Genomic DNA, 27,787 nt, shown 5'->3' with positions numbered 1-27,787 from the left:
CTTTGCCTTCGGCTCGGGGCATGATCCCAAGGTCCTGGGATCGAGCCCCGCATCGGGCTCTCTGCTCAGCAGGGAACCTGCTTCCCTTCCTCTCTCTCTGCCTGCTTCTCTGCCTACTTGTGATCTTCATCTGTCAAATAAATAAATAAAATCTTTAAACAAAATAATAATAATATGCCTATTATATGAGAAGTGGATGTGAGTTTAGATGAAATGAAATGGGTCATAAACTGATCATTGTTGAAACTGGGTAATGATACATGGAGGTTCGTTACACTATTTTACACTCTTGTATCTGTTTTAAATTTTCTGTAACAAGAGGTTGAAAACAAAACTGCAAGTCACATGTATTAATTTTCAAAATGAAAACTTTGAAATAAAGGTGGGCTTAAGTGAAAAATTAGGGTCAAGTCAATGATTGTGATATATAATCAGTCTGCTCTTCCAACCCAAATCCAACCTTAATTCTTTCAGACCTGAGGACAGCTTTTCTCCTCATTTCTTATCCTGCCCTGTAAGCCTACGAGACCTGTATTTATCATTGGTACTGACTTTACACATAATCTTCCTTTCCAACTTATCTAATCCTCCCCATTAGGAAGCAAACTCCAAAGTCTGTTCATAAGCCATTTGAAATTACCCACTTGACAAGCTATAGAAGACTTTGATACTGATCTAAAGGAAGAAGGCTCTCAGAAAACATAAGGCAGATTCAAAGAGATAAATTCAAGACACTAGTCAATATAGCTGGAGAACTTTACTTTTTATTCTTGCAGTTTTATACTAGGAAGTCAACATTTAATTTAATAATCCATTGTTCACAACTGATTTATAAAAAAATTTAATCCTTAAATTGTACATCAATATCCTTTGACTCCAAATTTTATCACTCTCCTTAAATCTGAAGAAAATGATTAAGTTCCACAGACAGCACAGGCCCACTGACATAACATTTAGTCCAAAGTCCTACACTCATGAGAATTAAGAATAGCCAGTATCAAACTGGCCTGAAACCTGATTGTGTTCCTGGCTCAGGATACCTGTAGTAAATTTGTAAATCCACACTAAGACACAAAAATAAACTAGGGTGTGTATGTCATATAAAAACTTTTCACAGTAGAGTAAAAATTAACATTAAAATGTTACCAAATTTCAACCATATTATCATGTTTTATCCAATTAGCTTTCAAAATGCCTGATTAACTGTGAATCAAATACAAATAACATCATGTAGGATTCTTTTTTTAAAAGTTTGCCCAGCATTTCAAAATGGTTACGGAATTAATATAACTTTTAAAATGTCAAAGTATGCTATACATATTGCACTTTTCTGCTAGGCTGGGCTAGTATCTTCCATGGCAAGATACTAAAACTATTGAATAAAATACACTTTTAAATCAATAGGTACTTGATTAATTTCCCTGAAATTATCAACATCATTACCAAAATCTTCCAGGATTTTGTAAGATTTGATTCCTTAAATACAGTTTTAAAGTTAACTTAAGGAGGGAAAAAACCCCTCAAATATTTCACTTTTTAATGTCCTTTTTTGGTCCTTCAATGACCAAAGAGAATTTTAAACAGATTATGCTTCATGTTTCGTGGCTTACTAAAAAGCTATAATTTCTATTATGAAAATTAAGAAAAATTATACTAATCAAAAGCTATTAATTTTGAAATGTCTATGTAAGTCTGTCTGTAGGTCCCCTTAGAACCTTTCATGCTTTTATAATCAAGAGATTTTAATCAATTATGTGCTAGAATCAAATTAGGTAAGGAAAAACTTATTTGCAAAAATAAAATCACTTCCCAATATGCTTGACAGAAACAAGCTATTCATTTTCATTTGTGTTCCATTGAAGACATAACTGAAATCTGTCCAATGGTTTATTTCCAACTGGTCCACTACGGAATTCTTCGGAATGTTTTAAGATTGGCTGTAGCTAGAGTTCTGACTTCCATTTGGACCCTGCTCTCCTTCACTGTTCAAGTGGGGAAGAAAGAGATTTTATACCAATTAAAAGACTCATTTTCAACATCCCAATAAGCCAACTAATTTTTAAAGTTAGTTACTCTATGGTACAACCCACAAAACAAAGGCATTCCTGATAACATTAAGACAAGAGATGGAAAATTAAAATACAGAAGACTAACATTTGGTTTTATATTTTTATTCTTATGTTAACTTGGTGCCCTCACACAAAACAAACTTTCTGGAAGTTAGTGTCCATATACACTGAAAAAATTTAAATAAGGGTATGGGATGTTACTGTCATTACAGGTATCACTCAACATAGAGATTAGAGCTTCTTCTGAACAAATTTCCTGTAAAATTAAATCTTACATATAAAATCTCATTCCTACTAAATATGAAAATCAAGAAGGGTTCTTCCCAAAATATTATTGTCCAAATGCATAATAGAATCACATGTAAATACAGCAAACTTATATAAGTCAGAAAGAAAAATGGCAATTTCTTGGAAAATGCTGAATACTTAAAATAAAAATAACTAAAACTCAAAATACCAGTGTGGCAACAGGATTATTGCCTTATCTTGTCCATCATCATCTTGCAGCTTCAGGCCCTGCCACTAGTGGAGAATCACTCAGGGAATTTCTGCAAAAAATGTATCCAAAGGTAGCTGTTTGAATGACTGCCTTAAACAGCTCCTTGTGTAAGTATCAATTTTTTCTAAATGGTAACATCAACTTATCAAACCTATAAATCTATCTTAATATTATATAATTATTTTTCTTGATCATTAAGATGGGTAGCATTTCTTTATTTCCCTTCTGATCTTTTTTCCTACTCTAAGTGATCTGATATACACCAAGAGTTGAGAACCACTGACCTAAATAAAAAGATGCTGTACAAAAAAAAAAAAAAAAAAGAAAACCCTCTTAGCACAAGTGATTCAGTTACCAAAATCATGTTACTATGTGCCATGGATCTTCAGGTAGCTCAAAAGAAAAAATTATTTATCTTTACAATAATAGATCAATCACCTAAGTTTTTGAAAACTGCTACTGAAATTTATAAAACCGGATAAAAGCCAGCACTGTGTGTGGCGGTGGGGAGGTCAGAGAGTCAAAATGACAGAGGATACCACAGAATTCTTTATCCCTGAATTTCAAATGAACTAGCCTAAATTCTGTTCTGTTTAAATTTATGAACTGTATATAGCCATATGTTGAGGGATACCTGTAAGAGACCTGCCATTGCATCAGGGAAAGTTAACAGATAATCAGATTAATGTATTTTTTAAAATGAGGCATTGTCAATCTACCAAATCAGATTTTTTAAAAAGTTACATAAATCATGAAGTTTTGGAAGCAATTTCATTAAAAGAATAAATATAATCTATGAAAAAATACATATGAAATATATAAGTGAAATCAGTAATTAATGTCTACAAAGTACCTGTTTGGAGGAGGTTTTGGTTTCGGCATCTTACTAAGAATAGTCGCCATCTCTTTTCTCTCATCAAAATTCTTCCACTGCTCATATAGTTTTAAAATAACCCTGATTATTTCCAAAATCTAGAAGTAAATATTTGAGAAGTTCTCAGTGGCAATATCAAGCAACATTTAGTATATAAAGAACACATATCACACACATCCTCAGAAAACAGTGAAAAGATAGTCTCTGTCCTTAAGTATTCATGTTCTATTAGACAATCTTGATAAACTTGAAAGCAGTATTTTTACTGCACTGCTCTGTAAGCTTCTCCTTCTACCCTCTCATCTTTTAACATGTATACTTTGTTCATCCTTACCGATTTCCGCAGTTGGTTTCCTTCTATCTGCTACTATCCTAAACCAAAACAAATCAGTGATATACTGGGAACAAGGTCTAAATCATGAAGAAGTATGCCACTACAAAGTACGGTCCTCTAAAACCAGTTGTTTCAAACAAATTAATGGGAGCTGGTGCAGGAAAGACATTGTTTGGTTTCTCTGTTAACTACTCTACACACGAGTTAAGGTACTCAAAAGCTGGCAGCTATACATCTGTCATATCCAGTTTCCAAATCAGCCCTCTTTCTCATCTGAGTAGACCTCACATTGGACTGATTCTAATGCTATCAACATTTTACACAGAAAGGGTAGAAAAAAGGGCAAAACCCACTTTGTCAGAGACAGGCTGTTACAAAAGTTTACAGTAGTATTTACGGGTCTCTAGGTAGTTTTTAAAATAATCCTGGAAATCAGAGGCAGTTTTGCACCTCAGCAAACCAAAAGCTTATCATTCTGTTTAAGCCTAAACCCAAAAGAGAAACATAACCAAAACAGTCAACATCAACTGTTCTTGCCAAATATGTTTCTTAATATTTTTTACCAAAAATTTTCTTAGCCTTGTGGACATTGTAAGACTTTAGATTCATGTTAAGTAAATACCATAATAACTTTAAAATGTCCAAGTTTATATTTAACTAAGGGTGTTTTATTTTTATTTTATTTTTTAATGTATTTTTAAAAATTTTAAATTTTTGTTTGAGAGAAAGTAAGTGCAAGCAGGATAAAGGGGAGAAGGAGAGTGAGAATCTTAAGTAGACTCCACACCCAGTGCAGAGCCCAACATGGGGCTTGATCTCACAACCCTGAGATCATGACCTGAGCCGAAACCAAGAGTCAGACACTTAACGAACTGAGCCACCCTGGCGCCCCTCAACTAAGGGAATTTTAAAGAATACCTTCTCCATATCCACAGAAAGCTCAGCAAACCACTGTCTGGCATCTTTCTGCTGTACAACACAGGCTACATGTAGACAAGCTGGAAAGAAAATGAAAGAAAAAGGCCCATGTTTAACCACAAATATGGAATGTATGGACTCAAAACTAAAGATAAGGTCTTCATTTAAAATTTGCATGTGCATTTTCCAACATTCTTTTTTAAAAATTACACAGATTCATCTAATAGTTACCAATGACCATCCCATCAACTTAATGTAGCACAGACAGAAAAATTACTAGACTATATTAAAGTTCTTGACATTTCCTGCTCTTCACTGTATACTAAGGATGGTACAGTTGCTCTAACAGGGCATGTTAAGAAAAAAATCCAATGAGGAAATTAGAGCAGGGAAGCAATCCCTGAGCAGTGGCTTAAAGGAGTGGTCAAAATACACCCAGAAGTCAGTTTCACACACATACATATACTCATGCGCACACAGGCCAATAATATGCTGATACATTTCAACAACTGATTATTTTTTGATATTTCAATTAAAAGCAGTGTGTTGCTTCTGTTTTCAGTTATTAGTGCATGACCAAGTCCAGTGAACACTGGGCACCCCAGTATTTAATTTCAATGTTACAATTAAAAGGAGCTTAGAAAAAAGTATAATGCACTATATACAATATAATTACAGTTGACCTCTAAACAACATGTTGGGGCACCAGCCTCCTTTGCAGTTAAAAAAATCTGCAGGTAACTTCTGACTCTCCCAGAACTTAACTACTAATAACCTACTCTCGACTGAAGACTGATAAACAGTTGATTAACACATATTTTGTGTATCTATTATATACTGTATATTTATAATAAAGTAAAGCTAAAGAAAAAATGTTATTAAGACCAGCATAAGGAAAACCTGTGTAAAATAGGTAGACCTGCACAATTCGAATCCATGTTGTTCTAGGGTCAAGTATATATACATTACACAAAACATAAATTAACAAAAACAGTAAAAGAACCCAGAAACAACAATCTACATCCTCATTTTACCTAATATAATTCCTACCAGCAGCTTGGCTACCTTAAGCCCACACCAGCTTCTTAAGAGTTATATTCCCTGGTTTAGTTACCCGCGTGATTTTGCAAAGGATGACATTCTAGGCAAATAGTGACTCAAATGTGAACTGACATACTGGTTGACCCAAGCCAAATGAAGCTGTAAAGTACTGTGTAGGCCCTGAAGGGATTAAGAGGTCAAAGAACTGAAATTACAGTACGGGTAATTAAAATACAGTGGAGGGGTGCCTGGGTGGCTCAGTGGGTTAAAGCCTCTGCCTTAGGCTCAGGTCATGATTCCAGGGTCCTGGGATCGAGCCCCGCATCGGGCTCTCTGCTCAGCAGGGAGCCTGCTTCCTCCTCTCTCTCTGCCTGCTTCTCTGCCCACTTGTGATCTCTGTCTGTCAAATAAATAAATAAACTCCTTTTAAAAAATAAAAATAAAATAAAATAAAATACAGTGGAAAATGCCATTTACAGGACAAACATAGAGAAAACATCCTAAACCTGGAGTGAGGTGATGTAGGAAGTTTGGGGATGAGAGGGTCACTAAAGAGGTGGTATGTGAGACAAGTCTTTAAAAAAGGTGAGAATGGCAGCAGAGAATGGTACTGTACAGGTTAAAAGAAGTTGTGTATTTTATCCAGAAACTGCCGGTAAAAGAATGGGCGAAAATCAAGAGGACAGAATCATGGAAATTGATAGGAAAAACAAAGGGAAAAGAAACTATTACGTGCTTAATATATGGCAGGCATTACTGATGTTCTTTTATTTTTTTAATCTATTTTTAAATTTTTTTTTTTTTTTAAAGATTTTTTTTTTTATTTATTTGTTATAGAGAGAGAGAGAGATACAGAGCACAAGCACAGGCAGACAGAGTGGCAGGCTAGAGGCAGAGGGAGAAGCAGGCTCCCTGCCGAGCAAGGAGCCCGATGTGGGACTCGATCCCAGGACGCTGGGATCATGACCTGAGCCGAAGGCAGCCGCCTAACCAACTGAGCCACCCAGGTGTCCCTATTTTTAAATTTTTTTAAAAAAGATTTTATTTATTTATTTGAGAGAGAGAGACGACCACAAATAGGCAGAGAGGCATGCAGAGATAGAGGGGGAAGCAGGCTCCCTGCTGAGCAGAGAGACTGATGCAGGGCTCGAGTCCAGAACCCTGAGACCATGACCTGAGCCAAAGGCAGAGGCTTAACCCACTGAGCCACCCAGGTGTCCCAATTACTGATGTTCTCTAATATATCTCATTTAATATTTGCAACAATTGTATGGAGTTAGTATCCCCAACATTTTACAATTAAGGCAACAAACTCAGAAAGGTTAAATGCTTTTCCCACAAGTGTAAAGAAAGCTAAGTTTAAACCAAGGACTATCTGACTCCAAATACAGTGTTCTAACCCATTACACTACCTTTCACAAATAAATAAAATGGTAGCTAACTTCTCCCTCCAGCAAGGCAACGACAACAAGTTTCCTTTACTGAACCTCTGAGGACTTAACTGAGCTCAGGGAATAAAAGTCAGGCCCAGTTATTCTATATAATTTACAAGTAATATGAGCAGGCTTAATTCTGAACTTTACCTCCTAAACAAAAACGTTCTGTTCAAACACTGGTCAAAATTATCTTAAATGACTTAGAAAAAAAAAAAAACCAAAAAATAAACACTTACCAAAAGAAAGGGGGGTAAGAAGGACAATAACTCTCACTTCTGAGAGTTGCATTTCAGAATATTACAAGTTCACATGCAAGGATTAGTCTATTACTTCATGAACCATAAGAATGCAAAGCGTAACAGGGTGAAATTTCTTTTGGGATGACCTAAATAAGCTTGTAACGATTCTACTAGTAAAGGCATACCATGCTTACATACCTAAAGCTATCATGAAAGGAGGATACAGTAGGCAAAGATCCGTTCTGTAGGTATCATTCACTATCCTCCTATAGAAATAAATGTAAATCATTTTATTACTGAAATCAGAACTACCTTGTATGATTGTACATTTCCCCCCCGAGAGGGTCAGAGTTCCCCCCCAGAGAGGGTCAGATTTTCCATCTTTGTACATTATATTATTACTAAAGCATAGATACACAGGTGAAACCAATCAAGGGAAAAAGATGGATACATGAACATGACAACGAATAAGCATATTTTAATGGATAAAATTACAGCTAAATAGATTTTAAAACTTAAAACCTTACAATAAATTACAATAAGGATTTTCCCAATTTTTCAAAAACTAGAAAATCAGAGGAAACCAGAAATTATACAATGAATTAATATGTAATATTGTTGAATAACAACAAAAAATACTGTATTTGAAAGATAAACTGTCTTAACTTTTATGTAATTAGTCTGGGTTTTTTGGATAAGACCAAATTTTAATGGAAATATTGATCGAATTAAGGATCCTTACCAATTTAGCATTTATAAATATAGTTAATTAAAATTCAACAAACAGGTATTTCACTCAATATACATCATCTTGGGGCACTAGTTTAATTACTTTAAAAATACTAAACTTCACATTCATTTGTCAACCTTCCTAGCTAATAACATGTTACACTATGAATAACTTCTGTTCTAATTACCATGCAAGGGGAAGCAACATGTCTTCTTGGCCCATGTCCTGCACATACTGGAGCAAAGGTCTATAAGGATGATACACTATCAAGCAACAATCCTAGAAACAGTTTAAAAAATGTGTATGTATAAAAACAGATTTATTACAACACAAAAACTTATCATTACCCAACTGATTTGTAATTGTGTATTTCAAAATGTATTTCTCTAACTCATGCTTGCTTCCCTCTTACTCTCTTAAGCAAGCAGTATGGTAGCCCTAAACTCTACTATAATAGTGAAGGCAGCGCTCTCTCTGGAATATACCTTGGTAAATCGGTTGGCAGTCAGTCAGCATCCATTCCCTTAGAGACTCAAAGTGTCACATCTGCAACACACTGAAACCTCTTATTAGCCTATAAATCCGTAATTCCCAACTGGAGGAGCAGAATTCTGCCAAAGACATAATCTATCTTTAAATAACACCACACACATACACAAATTGTGCAAATTATTTACAGTGGCTTCATGTTCTGACTGGTTTGCTTGTATTCTTTTATTACAGTTACCACAGAATAGAAAAATTTTCCCATCTTAAGTGGGATATACAAATTATTTTACAGGCTTCTCAGAGGTAATAGGTGATGATGCTACTAGGTACTCCGATTTCACCATCATGTATCATTTTGATGGTTTAAAAATGCACCTCCCTATAAATCATTTCTTTAAAGAATTTCTGACTTCACTAAATTTGAAAATAAGTTTTATTCTATTAATCACAAGGAAGTAATATACTTACCATTAGTTCTAAAAGATAGAATTCACATTCTAATATCTGTTTAAAAAAAATTATAAATGTCATTGTGAAACAAATTAGGTGAGTCTTAGTCTAACCTAACAATTTATACATTAAAATACCATAAATTTTTACTAATTTTTTTAAATCAAGAAAATATACATAGATACATACAATATATCAAAATGAACAGGTTCAATAAAAATTACTTTTTTACTACTATACAGTGCATGCAATTATGACTATAAAGGACTTTAATCATTATAGAAAAGTCAGCCTCATATAAGCATTCTTACTTTTTTAATTTAAAAGCTGCTGTGTAAACTTCAGATTTTCTAATACACTTTACACTCAACAAATGCAAAAATGCAACTATCTCCACTTATGTGTTACTCTTATTGTATTACGCATCAATAAAAGGGAAGAATACTGAAAATGAAACAAAAATATACAATTTATACAGGATGATGAAATCCCTCAAAAGTAGAAAAAGGACATGCCTATTAAAAATGTTAACAGAAACTCACCTTCTAAATTAAAGTTTCAAATATGGTTTTCACACTGTTCCATTATAATAGTTCTCAGCCCTAGCTACATACTAGTATCACCTGGGAGCTTTTACAAAATACCAATCCCCAGGTTTCAAGCCTAAAAATTCTGTTTTCATTGGTCTACAGAGGCCCTGGTATCAGCATTATTAAAAAGTTCCCAAAGTGATTTAACGGGCAGCACCCAGGGTTGATAACCAATGCTATTAAGTAGTTTTTTTTTTTTTAAGATAGGAGCAATTTAGCTTTAATTTAGAATTAAAGTTTATATTCTTATAGTATTTGAAACTGCCATTTATAGGAAACTGTCGTTTCCTATAAACTATACAGTTTATTCTAACATAAAATGGATCTAGCTTATATACAGCTTTGACAAGTAGTTTTATTTTATATAATATACTTACATGGTTCATCCTATAAGGAAATTCCTTTGGAAAGGCATATGAAAATCTAGTTTTTACTGCAGAAAACAAAAAATGACTTAAACTAAGAAAAAGAAAAAGTAAATTAAACCAAAATTTCTTTAACACAGTGTATAAGAGCTAAATCATTGTTAGTAAGTGCTCTTAGAGATGCTTAGGGACCCAGACTTGTTTATTGTCAGTCAAGGGAAAAGAACTAAGTGGCAGGAAGTCCTAGGCCCCTATCTATATTACAATCAGAGAGCTTTAATTATATACTATTGTATTAAAAAGGGGTTCTGCAGCTTAAAAAATAAAGGGGCAGGTTTCATCTCTAAAATCTTTCCAACTTTAGAATGGTATTGGTTTTATTTCTCAGTAATTTAGCGTAGAAGGAACACAAGTTATTTATGTGTTCAGAAATATATATATAATATATGTATTTCCAAATATATATAATAATTGAAAGGATAATACAACCAAAGAATGTTAATAGTGGTCATCTGAGATTTAAGGATTTTTACTAATCTATACTTTCTAGAATAAATAGGAATTTCTTTGTCAAAAGATATATTTAAATAAAAGCATAAATATATGTGCAAAGTTCTCTAGGACTTTTTCACACCACACACAAACGCATACACACAGTTACTACTCTTCTTTGTCACTAAGTACAAATGAAAAAGCTGAACTATCAATCCTCTATCTCTTCAAAATGGTGAGTGTACACTTTTAAGTACTACTATTGGAAAAAACTGTATTCAGGTTATTATGATGCAACATTTCACTAAATCAAGTGACATTCTAGAGGATCTGTTCTGTGATCCCTTCCATTTGTATAAAGCCTAAGACCTCACAGAGATTTAAATTTTTTTTCATTTATTCTATGTATTTTATTTTCAAAAAGTTTTATTTTGTAAACTGAGGAACCTAACAACTAATTTAGATAGGTAACATCTGCCAAGATTGAAATCTAAACCATTTAAAGTTGACAGTAGGAAATTTATACTTAAGCTTTCCTTTTCTTTCTCCTTTATTTGAAGACATACCTAATATTAAGGCTTCTGAGTTTTACAAATCCTGGTGATACAAACAAGATGTAAAGTATACTTACATAACTTACATATGGTACTTACATAATGGTAACTAATTAACAAATTAAAAAATGTACATAAAGCAAATATGCATCCCTAACGCTGAAACTATGACGCCTAACTTTCTGACATTCACCTGATACTGTTAACCTCTCTCCTACTCCATGATAAAACTGCTCTGCATATTGATTTTCTATCTTCTAATCCTTTTCTAACCTGGGAGGAAAGTACACCCCTCCACTCTACTGCTACCTCTATCACTTGTGTATTTGTTTTTCATCTGCTCAACTGACAGTTCATATTTTTTTTTGCACCCTTAACCATTCCTCCTCCAATAAATCTGTCCCATCACTTACTAAAATGCTCAAATTTCTCTCAAAATCAGAAACACATAAAACCTCTACCAAATTATATTCTTCTGCTTTTTAAAAGTAGACCATTTTCAAGAACATTTTTAAATTTATAGAACTGAAAAGACAGGGAGTTCCCATATACTCCCTGTTATGGGCTGAATATGTCCCCCCAAATTCGTATGTTGGAATCACAACCCCTGTGTGATGGTATTTAGAGCCACCTCCAAATTCAGGGAATTAATCAGGTTTAGGTGGTCATGAGGGTGGGGTTCCCATGACAGGATTAGTGTTCTCATAAGAGGATGAGCAACCTCTCTCTGCCATGTGAGAGCACAGTAAGAAAGCCACTGTCTGCTTGCCAGGAAACCGCCAGTCATGGAGCTGATCAAGGAAAACACTTTGTTTGATCTTAGACTTCCCAGTTTCCAGAACTGTGGGAAATAAACGTGTATTGTTTGAGCCACCCAGTCTATGGTATTTTGTTAGAGCAGCTGGAATAGACTAAAACAACCCCCCATCACCCAGTTTTCCCTTATTATTAACCTCTGATATTAGTATGGTACATTATTAACTAAAGTCCATAGTTTATTCAGATCTCCTTAGTTTTTCCTAATGTCCTTTCTCTGTTCCAGGCTCTCATCCAGAAGACCATTTTACATTTACTTGTCAAGTCTGCTTTAGATTCCATTTGGCTGTGACAGTTTTCCAGACTTTCCATGTTTGATGACTTTGGCAGTTTTAAGAGTACTGTATCCCCCCCAAGTATTATTTTGTTGCTTGACGCTCCATTGGAATTTGTCTGATGTTTACTTAAAGTTTAGACTGGGGTTGTGGGATCTTGGAAGGAAGGATGACAGAAATAAAGCACCATTTCATCATATCGCATGAAAGGTACACACTACTAGTGATTTATCACTGTTGAAAATAACCTCAACCACTTGGCTGAGGTAGTGTTTGTTGGGTTAGTCTACTGTAAAATTATTTCCCCCATCCCTTTTCATAATATACAAATTAGAAGGAAGTCACTATGCACAATGAATACTTAAGAAGCAGAAATCTATGCTTCCCTGACGATGTAGTTAGCTATGTAAAGTATATGAAATTCTCCTGTATTAGAATTTCTCTCTTCTTCCCCCATTTACTCAATAATTTATTTGTATCAGTATGGACTCATGGATTTTTTTTTTTATACTTTGGATTATAATCCAATACTATTTTTTGTTGTTGTTGTTGTTGTTGTACAAATTCTTCTAGCCTTGGCCACTGAGAGCTTTCAGTTGGGTTTTATGTCCCCTTTGTAATCCTATTAAGCTAGGTGTTTTTGTTTCGGGGCCTTTTTTTTTTTTTTAAAGCACTTCCTTACTTATTGGCACTATGCACCAGGTCTATCTTGCATATTTCCTATCCCAGTCTCCAAGGAGACCTAGTTCTTTTATTGGAGAATGGCATTAGATACAAAGATGTGAACACAAGGAGAACTCATTGCAACTGAGATGTTAAGGTAACCATGAGCTCATACTGATGCCTCTAACTCTAACTGATCAGTACATGGATTTTCTGGTCTCCTCTCCTTATTTGTGTATTCCCATTCCAGCAGTGAGAAACCTAGTTCCCAACATCTGCCATCCATTTACCATGGATATATATATTTACTGGAATTGTTCAATTCCAGATACAAGTATAGCAGTATCAGAATTAACTTGTGTCCATATTATTAAGTATCAAATCTATCAACTAGAATATAGTGCTCGTATGCAGTTCCTTTTGCCTTTGGTCTTACAGACTGTTCTTCTTCCTAAAGTTACTTCCTAAAGTTACTAGGTCAGCACCTCCCCTCACCCCCTTCACTAAGGCTATTTTATGTATTTGTAATACAGTTAGATTCTCCTTTTCTCTGCACCTACTCACTTCTCAGTTCTTTGCAATCTGGCTTCAACACCCATCCCATGTTTAATGATGGCAACATTCTCAAAGATCACAAAACCAAAAGTCTGTCTCTTCCTGCCCCCCCACCCCCATTGGCACCCATCTTCTAAGCAGCACAAGACACTATGCACCTCTATCTCTTAAATTTTACCAAGTTCCAAATTTCTATCATCGGCCTCACATTTCTAAGATGTTCTACTGATACATTTACACACTGAAGGTCCAAGATTAAATTTAACTCTTTTCAGAACCAACTTATTCTCCTCTTCTGGTACCACCTTCACCTTCCCAATGCCCAGGCAAAACACCTCAAAAACCATTTCTGACTTGTCTTAAAACCTTGCTTTGTAAAAGCTCTGCTGACTCTATTATGCAAATCTAGCTTGCTTGTTGTTCTCCTTGCTGGGGGCCCAAACATCATTTTAACCCTTCATTAGTACTCACCTAGGCCACTTCAGTAACTTCAAAATAATATTTTCCTATTTTTTTTTAAACTTGTTAGTTTTTATTTCTCATAGCACCCTGTGGTGAGGTCACTGACTACAATTTGCAGTTTTATGTATATTTCAGAGGGATTTTTTTGGGTGCTTTCAAAATGGTAAAATGGTAAAGTGGTAAAATACTCATTACATAAACTTTATCATCTTTAGCCATTTTTAAGTATGCAGTTTAGTAGTATTAAGTACACTGACAATTGTGCAACCATCACCACAATCCATCTCCTGAACTTTCATCTTGCAAAACTGAAACTCTCTACTCATTCAGCAATTCCCCATGTTCCCCTCCCTGCAGTCCCTAACAGCCTCTATTCTACTTTCTATCTCTATTAATGTGATTATTTATAGTATTCAATGGAATCACACAGTATTTATCTTTTTTGACTGGCCTATTTCACTTACCCTAATGTACTCAAGGTTTATCCATTTTTTTTTTTTTTTTTAAGATTTCATTTCTAAGTAATCTCTACATCTAATGTGGGGGATCAAACTTACAACCTTGAGATTGAGAGTCATATGCTATCCTACTGAGCCAGCCAGGTGCCTCAAGGTTCATCCATGTGGTAGCATGTGAAAAACTTTAAAATCTGTCTACCTCAACTCACATTCTTTTCTAATTCATCTTACATTATTCTGCCAGATTTACCTTCCTAATCTGCCATTCTGGCATTATCCTCATGTTGAGAAAAAAGCCTTCAAACATACTACCACCATCAACAGAACAAATGGCAGATTCTTCATTGAAGGCCCTCTTTTACCTGGCCTTAGCCAGGTAGGACTATTCCTGCCTCTTTCCTTACTGACTATTCACTGAATGGAACTCATTAGTTTTCTTTACTTTTGACCAAACTGTTCAGTGTTACTAGTCTATCTTTCCCCTACATTTCCCCAGGTTCAAAGTCTTTCTTTACCAAATCCCAGTTAAGCCTTTCTGGATTCCTCTAACAAATAATCTTTTATCACTTAAAACATTCGCTGCATTCTCTAATTCTCTTATGCCACTTGTTTTTTCTTTTGTATTAGCATTTATATATGCATGTCTTGTATTCTTGTCCTTAAGTTCCTTGTATTTATCTTTGTAACCATCACTGCATTTGATATGGTGTTTCTAGTGAGGATAATCCAGTTATTGATGATGAGTAGGCACTTAAGTTTACTGAGTATTATGGATGGAACTGTGCTTTCTCTCCCTGCCCCTACCAAATTTCAGTGTTGAAGACCTAACCCCCAATGTGATTGATTTGGAGATAGGTAATTAAGAAGTACTTATGGTTAAATGTGGTCATAAGGGTGAGGCACAAATTCTATAGGACTGGTGTCCTTAAGAGAGGAGGAAACACTAAGGGTGCACAACCACAAAGAAAGGGCCATGTGAGGACATAGCAAAAAGGTGGCCAAGTGAAAACCAAGAAGAGAGGCCTCAGGAGAAACTAAATTTGTGGACCTTGATCTTGAACTTCAGCTTTCAGATTGTGAGAAAATAATTTTGTTGTTTAAACCACTTAGTCTCTATCACTTTGTATGGCAGACCTACCAAACTAAGACACTAAGCAAGACACTGTTCTAAGGGCTTTACTGATACTAACTCATTTGATCCTCACAACAACCATTTGACGTAAATGTTACTAATCCTCACCTTGCAGGTGAGGAAACTGAGACACAGATATTGTATTTTGTTCGATTTGCCACAAAGAAAGCAAGAGAGCTGAAATTTGAAAACTAGCTGTGTGGGCCAATATAATACACCATAACATTTATGAAATTCAACAAAATATTCTACTGTAATAATTTCCTATTCCTTTAGGAACCAAACACTGTTAAGTATATACCTTTACATCTCTGCATGAAAAATAAACCTTAGTAATAGGTATTTTATTTTATTTATTTATTTATTTATTTATTTATTTATTTATTTTTAAGAGAGAGAGAGAGAGAGAGCGAGCACACACGTGTGAGCAGGGGGAGGGACAGGAGGAGAGAAAAAGAGAACCTCAGGCAGGCTAACACACTCAGCACAGAGCCCAGTGTGTGCCTTGATCTCAGGACCCTGAGATTATGACCTGAGCTAAAATCAAGAGGTGGATGCTTAACCAACTGAACCACCCAGGTGCCCCTGTATTTTACATTTTTAAAAATACACACCTTCTAAAAAATTTGGAAAACAAAAAATGACATAGGAATAAAATAAGGCACCTAGAATACACTACTCGCAGATGAGCACTGCTAACATTCTGGTGGATTACCTTCCGGCTGTTTCTGAATGTTTAATAATTCAATTTTCCAGAGGGCAATTCAATACTTATCAATGAGATATGTCTGCTATATTAAATTCTATGACAAAACTGATTACTACTCTGCTATCCTCAGAAGAGTAAAATATGGCATGGAAAAAACTGAATTAGATTATTACACTCATCTCAGAAAAGTGAAAGACCCAAAAATATGAAAATTAGTGTGGTTCAGAAACCTAAAAACACACAAAAAAACCTTCTGCCTCTTCTGTGCAAGATCACATTAAAAAAAAAAAAATCTGCATTATCTTTCATCTTTTGTTAGGTGCTGCCTTTGTGCTTAACCTATGTAGATGCAGAATAGCATCATGTTAATACCTTGTATACAATATTTTACAATCACTAGTCTACAGTGTTATTTCCTTTAATGCCATGACTCCAAGGAAGCTAAACCCTATCTTTTTGTAAACAGAACTAAAGCCAAGAGGTAAAGCAATTTGCTCAAGGTTATACAGCTGCTGCTTAGACAGAATTGGGGCTGACTACTACAGTCAGCATTTTTTTTCCCCCTGCACTCTGTTTTTCAATATGGAGGCAAAATACTTAATTCCCATCAAATACATATACTACAATTACTAAAGAAACAGTTTATTTTACCCACAAGAATGACACAATGGCTAGTCATTATGAGGCAAAAAAATACAAAAGAGCTGGGAAATAAGTTTTTTCTTTACCCTTATTATTTAAAATTAAGAGCCACTGAACTTATGTTTTTGGACAATAGTTACTATCCACTTTTAGAATTAAAAAGCAATGTCCTGGACATAACACTACAAGTGGTTTTTAAAATTTTTGTATTTTTAACTTTATTTTTAGCCAAACACACTAGCCATAAATGTGACCCCAGGAAATTTAATAAACACAACCAAATCTTTCATAGTTCTCATAAACTGAAAAACATTAAGGTCCTATGGAGCTTTTTTAAAGAATTACATCCTTAAAACAGAATATACTTTTTGCACTTACATACAGAAGTAGCAGCAGAAATCAATCTTGTATTTGAGACTACTCCAAATTCCTAGAGAAATAAAAGTGGATGAGATCAGGTACATAGTAACCCAATGAGCCTGAGGGTATCTGGGTTTATTCAAAGCAAAGCATTTTTTATATATCCCCCATGTTTATAGTTTGTTTTTCATCTTCTACCTACTTGAGGCATGAAGTACTTAAGTCTCTAAAATGTATTAGTTTTCTTTAAAATTGCTGCAGTAAGACAAATGTTTAAATAATTTTGTCATTTAACATCAACCAAGTTAGAAGTCAAGCCCTAAACCAACAGTGCCAGTTTTCTCCACGCCAATTAGTTTCCAAAAAGATTTCTTAGATTCTACACTTAACTGCAAGAAAAATACTAAGTATGCTTCCTATTCAACTGTTTTTGGATTAATGAACAGGTACTTACGCTATTTAGTAATAAAACACCTAAATCTCTAAAGATAAACTTTAGTATCACCAAAATAATTTAAAAGACCACTGAAACTATTATTCTATTTGGAAGAAGACAAGAATAATAGAATGATACAATGTAAAACTTTCCTTTTTTTCTATTTTTTTAAAGTAGGCTCCATGCATGCCCAGTGAGGAGCCCAACATGGGGCTTGAACTCATAACTCTGAGAGCAAGACCTGAGTTGAGATCAAGAGTCAGACACTTAACTGACTGAGCCACCCAGATGCCCCATAAGACTTCTTCTTTTTTTTTTTTTAAAGTAATTTCAGCCTTACCATAAAGCAAGCTCTTTTTTTTTTTTTTGAGTGAGAATGAGAGCGCAAGCGGGGTTGGGGGTGGGAGGTGGGGCAGACAGAAAGGGACAGAATCTTCAGCAGACTGTGTGACGATCAGGAAGCCTAATGTGGGGTTCCATCCCAAGACTTGGAGATCACGACCTGAGCTGAAATCAATAGTCGGATGCTTAACCAACTGAGCCACCCACGTGCCGCAAGATTCTTAACGTCAATTCCCACTTCCTTTTTGAACTTAGTATGCCACCATTGTAAAAATAACGAAAATTTAGGAGGTGATCCACCTTACATATACTGTCTCATTTGATTTGATTAACCTCGTAAGATTACTAAAGCCTTCACTTCATTTTAAAACAGAAAAATCCAAAATTGGTTTCCTTATTCAACAAAAGGAACTAAACTGAACCTAGCCTATATAAATACCTTCAACCTACATCCTTATTTTTGGGGTGGTTATGTATGTGTGCATATATATTTATATTTATATTCAAATCTTAAACCATAGTAACTGATACTAAAAAGTAAATGCCTCAGATGTCTTAAAAGTCATTTCTATATAATACCCACACAACTAGACAAAACACAGAAACATATGGTCACAGATAAAGATTAAAAACATAATGCTATAACCAAATATGAAGGGATACATCTTTTTTTCCAGGAATAATTTTTTTTAAAGTATTCCCTATACCCAATGTGGGGCTTGAACTCATGAACCCGAGATTAAGAGTCATATGCTTTAACAACTGAGGCAGCCAGGCACCCCAATCCAGGAATTATTCTTTATCTAATATTCTCAGAATGAAAACTTTCACTCAGTAAATCATACAACAAAAGGTATTTAACAAATTAAACTCCCCAAGTTAATCTTCAAGAATAGAAATTTATAAAATTTTATCTAGATTTTCCATATTGGTTTCACTTCAGATACATCAAATTACATGTTAACATTTGGAAATAACACCCAATACCATGGGCTTTTTATAAACACTTCCTTTTCCCACTATTAAGAACTCAATAATAACAACAGAACAGATTCTGCTTAAGCCACCACTTAAAATTGGAAAACCATAAGCCTCTAGAAAGTCTGTCTTAATATTATTTCTAACAGAGTCAACTCTCATTACTTCAGGTAATAATTAGGTAAAATGTCTTCAGTAATCCTAAATAATGACTAAAAACTAATTCAAAATTGACCACCAAAAGGAACATAAACGTACTACGATTAAATTACATTTAGGGGTGCTTAGGTGGCTCAGTGGGTTAAAGCCTGTGCCTTCAGCTTGGGTCATGATCCCAGGGTCCTGGAATTGGGCCCCATGTCGGGCTCTCTGCTCAGCAGGGAGCCTGCTTCCCCCTCTCTCTCTGCCTGCCTCTCTGCCTACTTGTGATCTCTGCCTATCAAATAAATAAAATCTTAAGAAAAAAATAAAATAAATTACATTTAATTTTCAAGAATACAATTATGACTCTAAAGACATCTAAGAAAGATAATACAAACATAGGAAGAGGTACTATAATTCAGGTCATAGTAGAGAAGCTGTGGCACTTATGGAATACTACAGTGCCAAACAGTAAATGTCTTAGAGGACCTAGAAAAACGCAGTTAAAAGCATGGAATTAGTAGCCAGGCTCCCAGGCTCTGCCACTTACCAGCTTTATAATCTTAGGCAAGTTTCTCAACCTCTATATACCTAAGTTTCCTCCTTTATGAAATGGAAGATATTACTACCATATACCGCACTGTTTCTTACGAGGATTATAAATCACATTATGAGTCAATTATAGTTGTAAAAGAATTTAGAATACCACTTGGTATATAGTAAATGCTACGTAAGCGTTAAAGGAATATATAAAGACGTGTATCTTTGATTTTGCATGAATTTCAGTATTTTGCATAAATCACCATCTGTCGTTATTTTTATACAGGTAATGTGAAAATCAGGACAGATTAACCAATGTACATTGACTATACTTCAATGAAGAACAGAAAACTATTTCATACCTCTACTTTGGATGCCAAAAACACACATGTAGGAGCCATTAATACAGGATCTATACTTTTCAGAGAATACCTAAAATATGATAAAACAAAGTTAAATATCACTCATTTAGAAAACACTGTAAAAAATAAAAAACAAGATAACTCTAGTGGCAAACTCATGATTCATTTATACGAAGGCTCATCAACATTATGTAAGAGTTTCAAATAGGTGTGACATAATCCCAACATAAAAGTCCTACCTGGCATAGAATCTCTTGAAATAGACCGTAGCAGTGGCAATAACTTGTTGTCTTAATTTAAGATGTTCACCTAATGCCTGAATAACTAAAAGAAAAATAATAAAATTTTAAATGTTCAGGTATCTCTATAATTTTGACATTGAACAAGAACTTTCATGTGGTTAAATGACTGTATTAATTTTTAACAAAAAGAAAAACCTATATATGCTGTAAAACTCTATTTGGATCACACTGGGCTGGTACTAGGATTTGCAAATCTGTTAAAAAAAATATAGGTATGCATAAACAATAAAAAATAGAGAGTGTCCCACAGCAAACACTATTCTTCTATTAAGGTTGAATGATAATTATTTCCCTCTACCTTAAGTATTTTCAATATTTTTATATTATCTTTAGAATAAATGTAAAAAAGAAAATATTAGAGAGTTATCAAACTCACTACAACTTCTACTTCGTAAAATTTATTAAAAAGTCCATAGTAAATTCTCTAAACAACAGAGAGGTAGTTTTGCAGAAGAGTGAACTGAGGGTTAGAAAGATCATGTAACAATCCCTCTCCCTCCAAAGCAAATTTGTAAGAATGACCAATATAGGATATCAGCCCAAAGAATCCATTTATCCTCAAAATACTTGCTTTAGCCAATATTAAATTGGGTTTAACAACATATTATAGAGGCTTAGGGAGATTAATGAACACCTTCAAACTGTCTTGAGTGTCTCTGCAACGTAAGATCCACAAAAGACTTTATTTAGATTACTTAAATGAATGTAAGTCATAAAAAGAATACATGAATAAAAAATACTAAGTAGGGACTAAAATAGCTCATCACAAATTACTGTACAAAGATTTAATTCAGAGATCACCAACTATACCATTTCAGCCAATTTTTTTTAAGTTTACCATTTGTAAAAAATATCTGTAATTTCCAATACTCTTCTTCTGAGAGAAACTTTAAGTCCTTCTGGCGTTCCTTCAACAGATCTTGTTTATCCAAAATCCATTGTAAACTAGAAGAATGAAGATGTTAAGATATGTTACAGAAAATCAACTAACAAAGTCACAAAAAAAAAATTCTAAGACTGAACAATTTATGAACATTGTGAAAAACACGAAGTGCAAGAAGTAACCTTAGAAGATAGTATTTTCCACATTTCTTGAAACTCTTGAAAGTATCTCAGTAATGAATGTAAATATGCCCTGAAAAAAATTTCACTCTAATTGTCTGTCTCTCTTTTTTGTTCTCTCACTACCTTATATTGTTATTTTATTGGTTTTAAGACTCTGGGATCAAGAAAATCTTACAATCACTGATGCCTTAAGCTTTTAACTGGCAAAATATTTATTTTTTCCTAGTGATACATAAAATCATTAGATAGACAGATATACACACACACACACACACATATATATAATTATTTAGCATCAAATGATGGTGCCTTAGATTTAAAGTATCTTTTCTTTGGGCGCCTGGATGGCTCAGTGGGTTAAAGCCTCTGCCTTCGGCTCAAGTCATGGTCCCAGGGTCCTGGGATCAATCATCAGGCTCTCTGCTCAGCCCTGAGCCTACTTCCCGCACCCCCCGCACCCCGACCTGCCTCTCTGCCTGCTTGTGATCTCTGTCAAATAAATAAATAAAATCTTAAAAAAAAATAAAGTATCTTTTCTCATTGTTCATGAGTAACTACAGTATTTAATTTCCCTACTTCACAAAGTCCAATCATGTTAAAAGCTGCTTCAGAAGTTATTACACTAATAGTCTCCTCCACCTGCCTAATCAAGTCTACTATTTTTAACCAGAGATATGAAATTAAAATGACTATTCTGCAACTTCCTTTTGTCACTGAGTATGATCTAGAAGTCTTTCTGTCAACAAATTTGTTATTCAGCATACCTGTAAACTGCTGCACAGTATTATGGACAGACTGTTACTTACTTAGTTAATTCCTATTAATAGGCATGCAGCTTTTAATTTTTCACTATTAAAAATAATGCTTTAATGAACAGCTTTGTAATTCACCCTTGCATATTTGGTTAATAATATATTTAAAATAATTTCCCAGAAATAGAACCGATCAGTAGGTTTTGCTGGTAACTCTGTTTTACACTGTCAGTCTGTATTCCATGTGTCATACCAATTTCCGTTCATGTTAACAGTACCTGAGAGTGTAAGATATTTAACCCCCCATGGGTTACTACTGTCAATCTTTTAAATACTTTACAAGTTAAAGGCAAAGTAGTATCTTTAAGGGAGTCTAAGGGAGTCTTATTTGTTTTTTAGTTTACTTCTGAGGTTAAACATTTTTCCATGCCTTATTGGCCAAATAGAGTTCTTTTGTACACTGTAATTCTAATGATAATTTTTCTAATGGAATGGTCTTTTTCACGATTTAGAGAGTCTTCCCATATAATCTGCATATTTTTAAAGCATTTTTTATTTTTTGAAGATTTTTATTTATTTATTTGACAGAGAGAGATCGCAAGCAGGCAGAAAGGCAGGCAGAGAGAAAGGGGAAGCAGGCTCCCTGCTGAGCAGAGACAGATGCAACAGATGCAGGGCTTGATCCCAGCACCCTGAGATCATGACCTGAGCTGAAGGCAGAGGCTTAACCCACTGAGCCACCCAGGCGCCCCTATAATCTGCATATTATGGATAATAAATCATTTGTCAAATAAACTGCAAACACTTCCTAAGTTTAGCATGATCTCGTAACATTTAATTATTTGTAACATAGAAATATGAATCACTTACTAAAACTAACCCATATTTCACTCTGATTTTATGCTGGTCACAAATGGGAAGGCCTACACTAACACAAAATTATTTTTTTAAAAAAACCACCTATATTCTCTAATACACTTCAGGCTTTTTTCTTTCAATTTTTCTTATTCCTATGCCATCCTATATTAAAAAGTAAGATTAAATTATTAAAATCTCATATGGAAAATATCCCCCTTGCCACTTGCTATTCTTTTAAAAAAACTCAATATTCTATTACAATTATTCCAAGACGTGAACTTTAGAATTAGAAGTATTATGTCAAGTCCCAATTGCATTAAATTTAGAAATTTAGAAATAAAAATTTAGAAATAAAGAAATGTTATCTCTACAATGCTAGAATTCAAATTCCTCTTATTAAAATCTTCTACTACAGAATTTAAAAATTTCTTCAGATAGGTCCTACACATTTCTTTAGTTTATTCTTGTGTATTTCATATTTTCCATTGCTATTCATTTAAAAGAAAGCTTTCCATTTTTACATTTTGTAACTGGTCACTTTATTAAACCTTTATTGTTTATAATAATTTTTCAATCAGCTGAATTTTCAAGTTAATTTTATCTCTACAGGCTGACTACTTTATCATTTTTAATACCTCATTCTATTAATTGTATTGAGTATCAATTCAGAATAATGTTAAACAGGCACCCTAATTTTCCTAATGTTTCACCGTTAAATATCTCTTATTCATGTTTTGATGTTCTTACCATGTTAAGAAAACAACATACTTCTTTTAGTCAAGAACAGATTAATAGGCTTCTTTTGATGTCTTCACTGTTCATTAACAGATTTCCTAATACTGACTATATTTCTACAATAAAATGACTATCATTTTTTATATTTCTAATGTAATGTTAGACTCTACTTGTTAATAATTTACATTTGTATCAATATTCAAAACTGAGACTGTTTTTAGTGCTACCTTTGCTATATTTTATCAGTGTTCTTGTAGCTTCAAAGAGAGAATTGGAAAGCTTTCTTTCTGTGTGAACTGGAATAATTTCAGTAGATTCTCTTGAAAATGCGAAAACATTTACCCATGACATAAGGTAGGCCAGAGCATTTTTTAAGGGGTAGAAACTTAATTTGCTTTGGCTTTTTTTTAAGATTTTATTATTATTATTATTTTTTAATTTATTTGACAGAGAGAGAGAGATCACAAGTAGGCAGAGAGGCAGGCAGAGAGAGAGGAGGAAGCAGGCTCCCTGCTGAACAGAGCCAGATGCAGGGCTCAATCCCAGGACCCTGAGACCATGACCTGAGCTGAAGGCAGAGTTGCTTAACCCACTGAGCCACTCAGGCACCCCTGCTTTGGCTTTCAAATCTACTAGCGTGGAGATGACCCAAAGGTACCTCTAGATTTACTTACTTTTCTCATTCCTATCCTAATTTTTATCTTTGCATCATCCCTCTTTTCTTTGATTCAACTTTGATTCAACAGTTCAGTCTACTGTTTTGATTTTCCCTTCCAAAGAATCAGCACTTATAATTTGACTATTTTTCCTTTTAATATGTTATTATCAGTGTTACCTTTTTAAGTCTTTTTTCCCCCCTTGGATTTATTCCACCATTTTCTTTTTAATATTCTTAAGTAGACTATTTTGACTTATTTTTATTCTCTCAGTTATTCTGGATGTTTGTTTATAACTGGCTTTGGCTACATCCCATAGGTATGGATATATATTGATCTCATCAGGTTATTTCCTTGATATTATGTAACTGTATTTTCAGTTTCCTCTTTGATACAATAAAATACCCAGAACTGATTTTGTACTTTTTTATTTCTGTTATCTCTTCACTAGTTCAGTCAACCCCTAGTATTCAGTGCCCTTCCACTTTTACTGCAGTTAAGGTCAAAGAATATGTTGTGCTCTACTTCAACTTTCTAGAAAATACTGTGATTCACTATGTTCTGGCATTATCATTAATTCCATCCTTACAGTCATTTAAGGTTTTTAAAACAATAAATTTCACAAGTATTCAAGTTTTTCCTCACAGCATATAGTATGGAGGTAAACCAAGAACACTTATAAATAGGAAATCTCATAAAATTTAAGATTACACTGTTTGTAAAATTTACCATTATATCATGTGCTACTAAGAAAAAAACTGTCATGCCCATTTCAGAAATGTTAAACTGTGCATCTTCAAACCATGATATACAACATAGTTCACGTCAATTTTCCTCTTTTACCAAAATCACCTAGAACAATGGTTTTTGTAATCTTTTTGTTGGTTTGTTTTCCCAGAATTGATTGCCTTGTCTTTCTCACTTGTAACCTTTTGCAGATCAGGCACTTCATGATCATCAAGAGATCTCAGTGGCCCCTTTCTCCAGGACTATTTGAACTGTAAGGCAAGGACGCTTTCGAAAAAGTACATTTAAACACTTTTTTTTGGGGGGGGGGAGGCACATTTAACAGTGTAACAATTTTATGTTTCCAAAGTGAAAAAAACAAGTATTATAGATACTGCTCCCCCTTTGATAAATGGTCTCATTACGCCAAAAATAAATGAAAGCATAATGAGACCATTTATCAAAAGGCAGGTAGGATCTTTTTTTTTTTAAGTTGAAAAATGGCTGTAACTTCTGATAACTAACACCTAGCTACCTGTCAATTCTTTCACCTTCTTTCAAAGTTTATCAAAATACTATCCCTGGGGACGCCTGGGTGGCTCAGTTGGTTAAACAGCTGCCTTCAGTTCAGGTCATGATCCCGGCGTCCTGGGATCGAGTCCCACATCGGGCTCCTTGCTTGGCAGGGAGCCTGCTTCTCCCTCTGCCTCTGCCTGCCACTCTGCCTGCTTGTGCTCGCTCTAGCTCCTCTCTCTCTGACAAATAAATAAAATCTTAAAAAAAAATACTATCCCTTCTTCACTAAATTTTCTATATTTTAATTTTGCCCAAGCAAGTATTACACTGAGCAAAAGAGTGCCAAATAAAAATATAATCAGAAGTAGGGCTTCTATAGAATTTCATCTCCACAGAATCATTTACAGCAAGGGGCAAACCAGCTGTTCTGAAAATAGGTTTCCAACCCCATTGTTTTCTTCTCTTACAAACGACTAAAAGCAGAATGAATAGGAATCCACCATCTTCACAGAATCAAAGTTTAACTTCCAGTTACTAACGCTCTCTTGGCATTCAGACATATTTACACTAAAATATAACAGTATCCAGCTCTGTTCATCTTTGAACCGTGCAGCGGAAAGCCTGGGCCAAGTTCTGTCAGTCGCATCACCCACCTTTCGGCCTAAACAAATGTATGTATGGGATATATGTATTTACACATTTTTAATATTGCTCTAGTTCTTCCATGGTCACTAACAAAAACAAAAACTCATGAAATGGGTTCAAGAAATTGGCGACGTCACAGGAAAATACATGCCTAAAGTATAAGGCACAGACTAATGAAATGGATAATTTGAGAGCACCTGCCCTATACCTAACCAATAATCCAACTCCAGCTAGGCATAAGGCAATGGCAAGAAGCGGGGAGAGAGCAGACACAAGACTGAGTCTGGATCTCTCCTCGGAATAGTATTAAATCCACTCCAGAGAGAAGGTCAACGACAAAAGACTACAATGCCGGCAACGGAAGAGAGAGCCCAGGCAAAAGCGAACCCCAACTGTCCCGAGGAGCCGGCCTCACAGTCCGGAACCGGGCCACGCTTCCTAGACCTGGGCCCATGCCACCCCATCCCACCCCACCCGCTTCCAGGCCTAGATTATCCAAGAACTGGAAGTTAAACTCCTTCCTTCCCCGCAGACCGAACCCCCTCAGCCCCTGCCCTTCCCCGCTCACAGCTATGTCCCCCCCACCACCCCCGAAATGCTGCCAGGGGGCGGGGAGAGGGGAGTCGCCAGAGAAAAGTGCATCCCGCTTCCGGCCGCTGCCGCCTCCCGGGAGACCCCGCGGCGCTCGGGACAGGGGCCGGGATCCAGGCCAAAGGGAGTCGCAGGCCCCGTCCTCACCGACTCCCAAGAGCAAGCCCCGGGCGACGAGACGGAAGATCACTTACTAATGGGAGCTCTGCCAAAAGTTCCCTGCCATGGAACACAGCTTGCCCTGATAAAAAAGCACCAGCCGGCGGAGCGGCCCGCGGAGCGACCATAGACCCAGCCCGCCCGGTAACCGCGCTCCTGGATCTGATCTGCTCGGCTCCGCTCCGCGGCGGCTACGGTGAGAGGAAGAGGATGGCACTCTATTCTCCTTGACGCCGGCCGGCAACACTCTACAGTGTAAACCCGTTCCTACGGATAAAAGTTCCGGCCCGCCCCGCAGTAGCAGAGGAAGCCAGCCGGCGGGGAGCAGGCAGCCTGTAGGCGCACTGACGGGGCGGGAACTAGTGCTCACAGAAGGCTCCCGGCGCTCGGGAGGCTCTCGCGAGAGTTTCATTCTGGTTCCGGCCTAGAGCTGGAGAGCTGTTTTCTCTGAGCTACGTCCATTCAAAGAGTGGAGAGGAAAGCTAGGCCGGTCTGGGATCTTGCTGCTTCGTTTTACAGGCCACCGCTACGGCGCTTCATTAAAGTATAAGATTTCCTGACTTCGGTTCTTTCTCCTGTTATTGAGAAAAGGAATAAAGCTTATTTTGTCCTCAGGGATCTACCAAAATTTGCCTGCACCAAGCCGAATACTTTCTTAATGGAGTCCTTTAGGATTGGAATGCAAATTTTGTTTTATTTTATTTTTTATTTTTATTTTTTGGAATGCAAATTTTAGAGCAGCAGTACGTTTCAGTGCCAGAGACTACCGGTTTTGCAGAACAGTGAAAAACATTGTTCCTTTATTACGTATGCATGTATGTAGGTGTGTGT

General features: G+C 35.5%; 1 protein-coding gene across 2 annotated transcripts; it reads right to left on the bottom strand.

Annotated features, from left to right (window-relative positions):
* Window positions 1–744: 744 nt before the first annotated feature.
* Window positions 745–27,268, bottom strand: CCNC (cyclin C). Of its 2 annotated transcripts, XM_032338968.1 has the most exons (13): window positions 26,992–27,268; window positions 21,092–21,198; window positions 20,191–20,275; window positions 19,952–20,021; window positions 17,171–17,222; window positions 10,047–10,102; window positions 9,098–9,133; window positions 8,328–8,419; window positions 7,609–7,676; window positions 4,695–4,774; window positions 3,422–3,540; window positions 2,527–2,617; window positions 745–1,982 (listed from the first exon to the last, which is right to left on the bottom strand). In XM_032338968.1, exons 1-12 carry the CDS (start codon window positions 27,021–27,023, stop codon window positions 2,566–2,568), a joined length of 849 nt encoding a protein of 282 aa, XP_032194859.1. In that variant the 5' UTR covers window positions 27,024–27,268; the 3' UTR covers window positions 745–1,982; window positions 2,527–2,565. The 2 variants fall into 2 exon arrangements, with proteins under 2 accessions (XP_032194859.1, XP_032194858.1); XM_032338967.1 differs by lacking the exon at window positions 2,527–2,617 and having other exon boundaries at window positions 26,992–27,259.
* Window positions 27,269–27,787: the final 519 nt, after the last annotated feature.

The sequence above is a fragment of the Mustela erminea genome, chromosome 4 (genome assembly GCF_009829155.1).
Source record: "Mustela erminea isolate mMusErm1 chromosome 4, mMusErm1.Pri, whole genome shotgun sequence".
In the NCBI taxonomy this organism is placed as follows: Eukaryota; Metazoa; Chordata; class Mammalia; order Carnivora; family Mustelidae; genus Mustela; species Mustela erminea.
This window is presented reverse-complemented; position numbering and strand designations above follow the sequence as displayed.

What these genes read in the sequence shown, in the direction of transcription:
- CCNC (XM_032338967.1), bottom strand. Translation starts at nt 27,023, where the DNA reads ATGGCAGGGAACTTTTGGCAGAGCTCCCATTA. An exon ending in TTTTGGCAGAGCTCCCATTA is followed by an intron (nt 21,199 to 26,991) that starts GTAAGTGATCTT and finishes TCATTCTTCTAG; the next exon opens with TTTACAATGGATTTTGGATA. An exon ending in TTTTGGCATCCAAAGTAGAG is followed by an intron (nt 17,223 to 19,951) that starts GTATGAAATAGT and finishes TTATTTCTCTAG; the next exon opens with GAATTTGGAGTAGTCTCAAA.